Source organism: Triticum aestivum, chromosome 3A (genome assembly GCF_018294505.1).
Source record: "Triticum aestivum cultivar Chinese Spring chromosome 3A, IWGSC CS RefSeq v2.1, whole genome shotgun sequence".
Taxonomy (NCBI): Eukaryota; Viridiplantae; Streptophyta; class Magnoliopsida; order Poales; family Poaceae; genus Triticum; species Triticum aestivum.
The window spans coordinates 405733633-405743334 of NC_057800.1; the positions used below are offsets into that span (position 1 = coordinate 405733633).

The following is a 9702-nucleotide window of genomic DNA, read 5'->3' on the forward strand; positions in this document are numbered from 1 at the left end:
AAAAGGAAACCTCGATACTTGCCAGAAGTAATATGTTTTAGTTGTAATGGAGCAACGCACTTTGCCAGAGAATGCCCCAAGGAGAAGGAAACTTGTGCTAGATAGTTGAGTTTGCAACAAAAGAAATGGAGTAGTAGAAGTGAGAACATTTTCTTTATATTGAGGTGTTGAGTTGAGACATGTAATGGAAAAGCGAGAGATTGTAATCATTTGAGAATGAATAAAGTTAGCATCGTTGGTACTGATATGGATTTTATGAGTTGTTACTCTATGAATAAGAATTTTGGCCATTCTGAGGATAGGAGAAACATGGCCTAGGGAAGATTTGTGCATTTTAAGGGTGGTAGTACCCTGTAAGAACCCTTGACCCCTGGAAAAGATAAGGATACTCCACTGAGTGGATTTCGGACAAAATGAATACGAGTTTTGTCTCGATATGTGTGATACCCCAAGACTATGTGGGATGAAGTTGGAGACCGTCAGTTGTTTGGACCAAATGTGATCAAGGAGTCAGAAGAGAATGTTAAGTTGATTCAAGATAGACTGAAGGTAGCTCAGTCCAGGCAGAAGAGTTATGCAGACTTAAAAAACGCAAGGAGGTAGTCTATGAAATTGGAGATAGAGCATGTCTTCATGTGTTCCCTCTGCGAGGAATTAAACGATTTGGAGTTAAGGGAAAATTAGCCCCGAGATTTGTAGGACATACCGAGTTTTGGAGCATATGGGAGAAGTGGCCAACAAGTTGGAGTCACCCGAAGGACTGTCAGGAGTTCATGATGTGTTTCACATTTCCCAGTTGAAGAAGTGCCATGCAGAGATGGCCAATATTCCCCTGTAAGGACGCTTGACCCTGGAAAGGATAATGATGTTCCACGAAGTAGAGTATGGACTTCATAAGTATAAGTTTTTACCTCGGTATGTGGGATATCCCACGAGGATGAAGAGATGAAGTACTATTGGGTATAAAGGAGGTATGATGTTGGTAATATGGAGCAATGGCAACCCCATGACAAGTCTGAGTACTCACATCTTGGTTTGGTGCCAATAGAAGGAAGGAAGACAGTACAATTGGATGGATTTAAGAATACTAGGAAGTTGGAACAATGATCAGTTGCCCGATGGTAAGTTCAAGGACTACAAGTGATGAGATGGGCCATAACCCACAGGCCACAGGACCTGCCAAGAAGCAAGCACGCTCTTGCTGAAGAAAAACCCCAGAGGAAGATACGACGTTTATCAATAAACGAACTTATAGGAGTAACGCAAAAACCTGAGAGTTGTGAATAAACGGTAGATGTTTGTCTGGCTTGCAGAATCTATGGATATATCCGAACTTCGTTCGTCGACAAGAGAAATTCTGCAATGCTTGTGAGGATGACAGAGTGTTAGTATGCGAGATTCACTAAATTGTATACATGGTAAAGATTTGGGTGCGGGATGGATTGATCACCATACCGACTTACTCTTATTATTCGCCTTGCTATATGGGATGGTAAATCTGAGTGACTTACCTATAGTAGAGTGCCGATGATCAAAATCTTGCTTAAAACTTAGAATGGTATAAGCATTTTCCCTTGTACAAGGCAACTTTTGCCAACCGTAGGTTATACGGTGAGGATCAACCCAGACCCATTTCCTGCAGGAGAAACCATAAATCGTTGACCACCATGAGATATCGATTAGTTGTTTAGTACTGGCGCCAGACCCATCAGGTAAGAAGACCCAGTCGCGGAATAAACTTACCAAGATGAAAGGATAGAAAAATTGTGGTAAAGGTTATGCCACTACCGAAAGAGCTAGAGTAGGAATTATCCTTACGATCTGAGAAGAACGGCCCTGTCAAGAATAGGGATGGAGTATATGAGTATTGATGGGACCATAACAATGTTTCTAAGGGTGGTAGCACCCGAGACCCCGAGACGATCGATGGATTTTGAGAAGACCCCGAACCTAACCTATTTCTTTCTAGCCTCTCCGAATCTCGAGGACGAGATTCATTTTAAGGGTGGTAGGTTTGTAACATCCCAAAATTCTAAATTTTGGAATGTTATAATAAATAGATAGATTTGACCAATTGTTTGATTGATTGTCTGAAAGTGAGTGAATTTGAAACTTTTTGAAAGTTAAATGAGAGGGAATAAAAGGACTTTCCCAAACTTTCATATTTGCTTTCTGATCTCCATGAATTCAAATTCTTTTCAAATACAAAACCCTTGAGCGAAGATGATATGACTTCTTCCATTTAAATTAAATGAAAGGGTATTTGGAAATAATTGGATTTCATTTGGAAATATTTCAATTCAGAAACTTCATGCAGCTCAATGATTTTCATGAGAGAAGATAAAAGGACTTCTTCAAATTATATGAAATATGAGTTGGGAGTTTCAAAGAATTAAATTCAAGTTCTTTTGAATTTATTTTCAATTTGGAGTTATTTGAGTTTTATTCAAATTATTTTTCTCCAAAAATAAAATATATGGAAATTAGGGTAACATGATTCCCGACAACAGAAAATAGGAGAGAAATAAATTTGAAATCATTTTGATATTTTTTAAAATGATTTTTGTTGGATTTTAATAGGCCAGTAGCACTCTTTGAATTATCTAAATTTGTGTGGATTTTATTTGAAGTTATAAAAATGTCCATGTTGTTGGAAATCTTTTTCTAAAAATTTTGATATATTATATGCCTATAAAATATTTTTAGTTATTTTGTTTTTATTATTTTAGTTCTCTGGAAAAAAATGTGTAAAAAAAGTTTCCCCTCGCCGACTGGGCCGGCCCAGCATCTCGCCAGGCCGCGGCCCAGCTCCCCGCCGCCGTCCCTGCCGTCTCCGACGGGGACTCCTTCCCCGGAGTCCGCCGCGCCGCCGCCTCCTCTGCCCCCTTCCCCACGCCACCCCTCGCCTCCTCCCCTGGCCTTTAAAAGGCGGGCCCCCGACGCCGCGCCCTTGACCCAGCTCCGCCCCGCATCTTGCCGCCTCCTGCTGCGATGCACCACCGTCGCGCAGACTGCCGCCGCCGCACCACACTCACCGCCGTTCCCCGCCCTACGCCGCACGCGCCGCGCCCCTGCCACCGCGCCGCTCTCCGCCGCCGATGCCGCCGCCTCGCAGCCATCCCCGGAGCCACCGGCTTGCCTCGCCCCGCTCGCCGGAGCTCAAACAGATCCGCCGCCGCCGGTTTATTTCGGCCGAACTGGTAACCACCCCGGTTTATTCTCGGTTAGTTCGGTTCTTAAAAAAACCTAGATCGTTTTTTTAAACCGATTTTCTTTTAGATGAATCTATTTAGAGAACGTTCGCTGGTTAGGTATAGAAAACGAACATTCGCCTTTTAGTTTTTTCTTTTTCTGTAATTTCGTCCAAGGACCTAGATGTGAATACTTTATTTACAGAATAGTCCCTGTTCTTCAAACAAGCACAACTTTTTACTCGTTTGTCCAAATCCAACGAAACCAACGCCCATGTCTTCGTTATGATCCCCTCTATCCATTAAAACAACTCAAACATGTTTTTGAAAAGTTTAAAATTTGAATTAGATCAGATTTAAATTCAAATTTCGTTTGATCATAACTTGAGTTTCGTAGCTCCGTTTGAGTTGATTCTTTTTGCAAATCGAAGCTCTTGACCTAAACTTTTTGATAAGGCCAAATTCATATAATTTTGGTACAGTTAGAAATTGTTTTATGTTGCAAGAGTTATTTGCTTGGTTTTGATGTTTTCCGAATTGTCTTCCTCGATCTTTCTAATCTTTTGAGTGATTGCTTATGTGTGGTTACTATTGCTTGCTTACGATAGATTGACCGGAGTGTGACGAGTAGAGCTATCAAGAGTTTTGAGTGCGAATCATCTTCATCAACATTGCAGGCAAGTTCACACTTTGATCATATTCCTTTCATACCCAGTTTTTATGCATTAGTTTCACCCTCAAACATTGCATGAGTAGGATTGATAACATGTGGGTATTGGGAAGTAGTTGATGAGGTAGGAACCTATTGCCCTGCATTCAGACCTTGGGAGTTACTATTACGTTATGCTTATAGTGCCATGCTATGCTCGTAGACGTGGATTGGGTTTTGAGAGTATTCATGACAGATGTGAGGTTTACTTAAGGTGGCAACTTAAACACACATCTGGGTGGATTGAGGTACCTGGGTATTCCAGGATTGCCTGTCTAGGCACCTGGGTAGACCAGGATTGCCTGTTTTTTATGGACCGCCACCCAGGCTCAAAGGGATCATGAGATTAATCATACTAGAAACTTCCGTGTGCAGCCACAAGCTATTATGGGCTCTAGCATAGTTGATTAAGTCGTGTGAACTCTTACAGTGGTAGACTAGCAGATGTAGGGGTTGTAGGTGGTACGGTCTACCCATCGTAAGGTGCAAACGCTTCTGAAAGACTATGTCTCGGTCATCCGTTTCTCAAACACCATGTAGTGCGAGAAATCCAACGGAGGAGATCGAGTCTTGTGGGGAAAAGTGCGCAAACCTCTGCAGAGTGTATAAACTAATCATGATTAGCCGTGTCCCCGGTTATGGACATCTTGAGTATCTAGTACTTGGATTATCATGTGAATCTCATCATGTTACTTTAAATTAATTTTGTTGGGTTTAATGATGTTACTTAATTGGGATTGAGAATGCTGTCAACCATTCTCAATGTTTAACAACCACCATGATAGTTAAATAAAATATATTTCTTTGCAGTAGGGAAAAATTGGCTTTTCGCAAAAACCTTATAACCATAGAGCTTTTCCACCAGCCAAATATGCATGTAGTGATAGCCATTGTTCATCATTCTCTATGGTGTGAATTTGCCAGTACATTCAATGTACTGACCCTTTGTGGCTGCAACGTCTCATGTTGCAGGATTTCTTACGACGAGTAAGTGATACGTTAGGGTTACGATTTCTACACTCAATTTTGCCGTTGGTGTTGATGGGAATCCACAACCTTGTTACTTCCGCTATTTTGGATTGAGGTAATAGTATTTACGTTACTTTATACATGTGATTTACCTCTGTTATAAATCCTCGAGTACTGTGTGTGTCAGCATACCGATCCAGGGATGACATTTAAGCACAGAGACTTGATCCATTCGGGTCAGGTCGCTACACAACAACAACAACAACAACAACAACAACAACAACAACAACAACAACAACAACAACAACAAGAAAGCTTACTTTAGATACCTCTAGGCAACTCTTTCATTTCACCCCGGAGGCACACGACAAAACTCTGCTCATCATCAGTGGTAGAAGTAAGGAAAATCTCATGGGCCTTTCATCACATGCTAAGCTTTCCATCTTGTGTTGAACAACAATGGACTTGCTGATGGAGAACTCTTGCACATTTCTTGACCTAACTAGTAGAGTAGCTTTATCCACCGCTTGCTTCCTCTTGATCTCAACATACTTCTCCACCACTCCCACCATAGGATCTTCACGCTTCTTGGGCTTCGCGGGTTCCTTCTAACGCTTTTTGTTCGAACCAACAACAACACTTCTTTGACTGATTTGACCAACATCCTCTATTCCAACATCCCTTTGAGCATCATCACTTTGAGTGACATCCATTTGATCATCAACCATGTACAAATCATAATTGCATTGATTCAGGTCGAAACAGAAGGTACCCCCCTTTCTTTGAGCTTTAGGATCATCAACACTTTCCACTTGTGACCTAAGTATGTTGTGATGGTTGAGCAACACGTGTGAAATTGTAATCACCCTTGGCTATGTGGCTTGCACTAAGCACTCAAGTTACCATGAAACTTACATCATAAATATTACCTAGCGATGGAAATTCATTAAAGGTCAACATAAAGAGAGGAAATGAAACTTCATTAAAATTACCATCATGAATGCCACCTAGCTTATCATAGAGAGGAAACACTTTGTGCTGGAATCTGCTTATTTCTAGCCATGATTGTAACTAGAAGAAATGATTCACAAACCTGGATTATACGAAACAACATTGAGTACAAAAGGAACATACAATGCAAGTTACGTATCCCAAAGATGAATGTTCTAAAATAGAACTTCAGGGCGGATTACGATGCTTCCTATTTGAGTTTGTCTTCCGGGCTTCAATCGTCCCCGAGTTCGTCCGTTTGGACGTAGTCAACGAAGCTCAGGTGTCGATTTTTACCGTCTCATTGAGGTGGTGAGGTTTGGGTTTCTCGTCATGCGATGAGATTTGGTATCAGATATTTCAGATCTATGCAAAGGTTCAATGGCGACGACTGCGTCTCCAGGGCGCTGGTCCTTAAGGACACGTGCACGAAGACTTCCCAGCTATCATCGAGAAGGTCAAGCCGGCTCTAATAGGGGAGTGGCGAAAGCGGCGCGCCGGCTGGTCGTTCGGTGGTCTCGGAATCTCGATGTAATTTTTATTATGTTTGAAATGCTTTGAACTTTTGATGAACTTTTATAATAGATCTCTTCCTTTTCGAAAAAAACTTCAGGTTTTTATTTTTTGAGACAAAGAAAAACACTTCTGGTTACACGACTGATGCAAGTTGCAGGTTCACCGGCCCATATGGCCCAACTCAACTGTTCACATCAGGAGGGCCTCCTGTCATCAAATAAAAAAAACCTAAAAAAATCAAGTCAAAGGAAAAAAAACATCAGGAGGGCCTCTTGCGGCCGAATCCCTAACCTTCCTGACGCGTGGAGCCCGACGCGGCGACGACCGGCGGGGGCGTGCAGCCGGCGGGACACATCTTGCTCCTCGTGATCGTGATATCGCGGCGAGCGTCTTGCCCAAGGAAGGGGATCGCGGCGACTCCGCGACCTCGGACCTCGTATCTTCGCAGCGGCTGGCAGCCAGCACCAGGTCCTCCGGTCTCCGGCAGCAACCAACCTGTGTGGTGCCGGCTCTCAAGTGAGAGCATCAAGCGAGCACTCCAGCATCCTCCTATTCAAGCTCGAGTGGCACGACCTGATCACCGTGAGTTAAATTTGAATCCCCTTTTAGTTTTCATACCTGCAACCCAGATGCCACAATTTAGATTACTGATGGATTTGGCATGTTCAAAACCGGAAGAGTACCAAATTGAGAGACAACTTAAAACCGAACTTCTTAGAAAACCTCTGTCCAAAACCTCTATATTTGATGTATAACTCCAACCTTGCCATGTTTGGAGTCAATCCTGCAGGAAATCGAAATGGAAAACATTGACCAGGTGAGAGCAGACGAAGGGGCGTACTATTCAGATCAGGCTCTATATTTTGCCCCTCCTGTTTCTGAATTCTTTGTAGAAAATTGTAAATACCTTGAAATATAAATGTGTTTCCACCACTGTAGTACTGTACAACCTCAAAGCATGTGATATTTCAGTGTAATTACAATTTAGTCATTCTACCTTTGTTGCATGGTCGCTAGTTCTTTTTTCATGTGCATACTCCAGAATCTAGGCTTGCATTGTTTTTTTACTTGTTTAATCTATCAAGACTATGTAGATGCAGAAACTTTGCCTTTCCCAATTAGCGTCTATGACAGCTGGTTATGTTAGTGGCATCAGCAATCACCCAAGAATTTATAATATGCAGAAACATTTTAGGATAATGATTTGTTTCTTGATGGCTCCAACAGTGCTGGCTTTGTTGGACTCTGTTTGTCTTCACTTAATTTATCTTTTTAATACCAGTGTCTAGCTGCTGTGAAATGGACATTTTGTATCAGTGCAAGGAGATCTTAAAGATTCAGAAGTTTAGGCGATTGGCGTCTTATGCTGGATTCTATTCCTTCACTACCCTCGTTACCTATGCTTACACAAGCAATACGTATGTCATTGCTGAATTACCCTTTTTTCCACAGTTGCAAAATCTTGTGACTTGTTGTTCTTTACCACCAAAATTCTTCTCTCTCTGAGCTTACTGCAGGACAAGAGCTGGCATTTCGAGGGCCGATCAGTATTATGCTTCCTACCCTTCTGGCACTGAGCTATTAACTGACACTGCAAAGGTATTAACCTGAAAAGATTTGTAAATAAATTTTCATTTTGTGTACTGTGCCAGTTGCCCACTTGCTTCAGAGAGGTATATCTGATTTTTTTCGGGTGGTTTGCAGCTTTACAAGGCTGCATTAGGTAATTGTTTTGAAATAGACGACTGGGGTCCAATAGAATTCTCCATCATGGCAAAGCACTTTGACCGGCAAGGCAAACCACCATATGCTTACCATGCTGTAAGTGTCTTAATATTTTCAAATAAGCTTCTTTGTTTGGATTAATTTCCACCGCATGGTTTGCAAGTTTAATATCGGCTTTGTACTTTGTTGTTGCAATACATGTCGCACCTTCTATCCCATGGCCAACTCGATGGAAGTGGTTAACTGTCAGATGTGTTTTAGTTGACTCTCGTGAGGCCTTGGTCTGCCAATTATAAGCACTGTATCAGGTCTTGTAAAAAAAGAGATGTTTTGATTGGAATCCTGGATTTTGATGGGCCGTGGTCACGGATGAGCCACTTCAGTATCAGCTTATTATCAGTATAATGATGGTACCTTATTGAAGCATGGATGTAGTCATTTTTGTTGCTGAATGCAACTTCGTGAATGCCATTGTTAGTTCATGTGCTCTTATCATATTGTTCCCTTGATCCAGCAAAGATTAGGGACCTCTAATTTGCACTTGGGAGTTTTTGTATCCAACAGTATCAATAACCACACAAGAGCTGGTTTAGCGATTGCAAGGCGCACCGCCGTGTGTTCAGTGTTGTGTACTCAGGTCGTCAAAGTCTCGTCCAACATAAATCGATTTCATCTCGTTGAAAGATTATGAAACCGTGTACGTATCAGCTACTGAGGAGCATTAACACATGACGGTGATCCACTAAGTGCATACGACTTCCCAAGGTACGAAAGTGTAGTAGCAGCACCCTAATACTTTTTTTTTGCCAAACGGGGCACCCTAATACTTGACTCTCACTAGGTGTACTATTGCATTTTACTCTCGCTCCGTTGACATTTTTTTAAAGATTTATCGATCCAAATAGGCGCCTGCTGTGGCAGCATTTAATTAATCTCCGCCTTAGCATACAAGGACCATGACTCGCAACTGGTAGTTACGGTGGGTTTGAGGAGACCCGCTCAAGGTTGCTGGTTCGAAGTTACTCCGAGATCTCAAAGAGCGCCAAGCTCAATACGTGCAAGAGGAAAGAAAGGCCCAAAATAAAGGGCGATTTGGAACCGCGGGTGTGAAAAGCTAGGATGGACCGATGGTCGGCTAGAGCTGCGTTGATGCTACAAGCAACGATGGCTAATGCTGGAATCTGACCATGTGGGAAGTTGTGGCAGTTGTGACCCTGGAAGATGGGACCAGGATGCAGGGGGAGCTGCAACCATGGCTGGTAGGAGCTACAACCAGCGATGGCAGAGCTACGACCTTTTTCCAATGAAGTTGTTACCGTTGACCGTGAAGCTGCGACGGTGGATGTCAGGAGCTACAACCAGCTGACGACAGAGCTGTGCGTGGTGGAGGGTGCTGCGGCAGAAGGACAACCATGGTCGGAGACGTGAGGCTGGCGGCGCGTGTAGACTGCACGTGGAGCGGTTTCTCCTTTTTTTTTGTTTCAGGGGTGAGCGCGCGTGGGGATAAGAACAACCCGCGCAACCAAAAGAGACAGTGAGTTGACATGTGGTGGAGGTGGGGGGAGGGGGGGAGGGGGAAAGAGATTCAAATCTAGTGGCTAT

The 9702-nt window shown here is 42.8% G+C and overlaps 1 protein-coding gene across 3 annotated transcripts; it reads left to right on the top strand.

Annotated features, from left to right (window-relative positions):
• The first annotated feature begins 6622 nt into the window (after nucleotides 1–6622).
• Nucleotides 6623–8524, top strand: LOC123061429 (uncharacterized). Of its 3 annotated transcripts, none has more exons than XM_044484529.1 (6): nucleotides 6623–6957; nucleotides 7166–7192; nucleotides 7658–7793; nucleotides 7893–7974; nucleotides 8080–8196; nucleotides 8293–8524. In XM_044484529.1, the coding sequence occupies exons 3-6, from the start codon at nucleotides 7675–7677 to the stop codon at nucleotides 8341–8343; spliced, it is 369 nt and encodes a 122-aa protein (XP_044340464.1). In that variant the 5' UTR covers nucleotides 6623–6957; nucleotides 7166–7192; nucleotides 7658–7674; the 3' UTR covers nucleotides 8344–8524. The 3 variants fall into 3 exon arrangements, with proteins under 3 accessions (XP_044340464.1, XP_044340465.1, XP_044340463.1); XM_044484530.1 differs by having other exon boundaries at nucleotides 7693–7793; XM_044484528.1 differs by lacking the exon at nucleotides 7166–7192.
• Nucleotides 8525–9702: the final 1178 nt, after the last annotated feature.

Coding starts and splice junctions, on each gene's coding strand:
- LOC123061429 (XM_044484529.1), top strand. CDS start 7,675: ATGGACATTTTGTATCAGTGCAAGGAGATCTTAAAGATTCAGAAGTTT. Junction 7,794..7,892: donor TATGCTTACACAAGCAATAC/GTATGTCATTGC, acceptor AGCTTACTGCAG/GACAAGAGCTGGCATTTCGA. Junction 8,197..8,292: donor CACCATATGCTTACCATGCT/GTAAGTGTCTTA, acceptor ACTTTGTTGTTG/CAATACATGTCGCACCTTCT.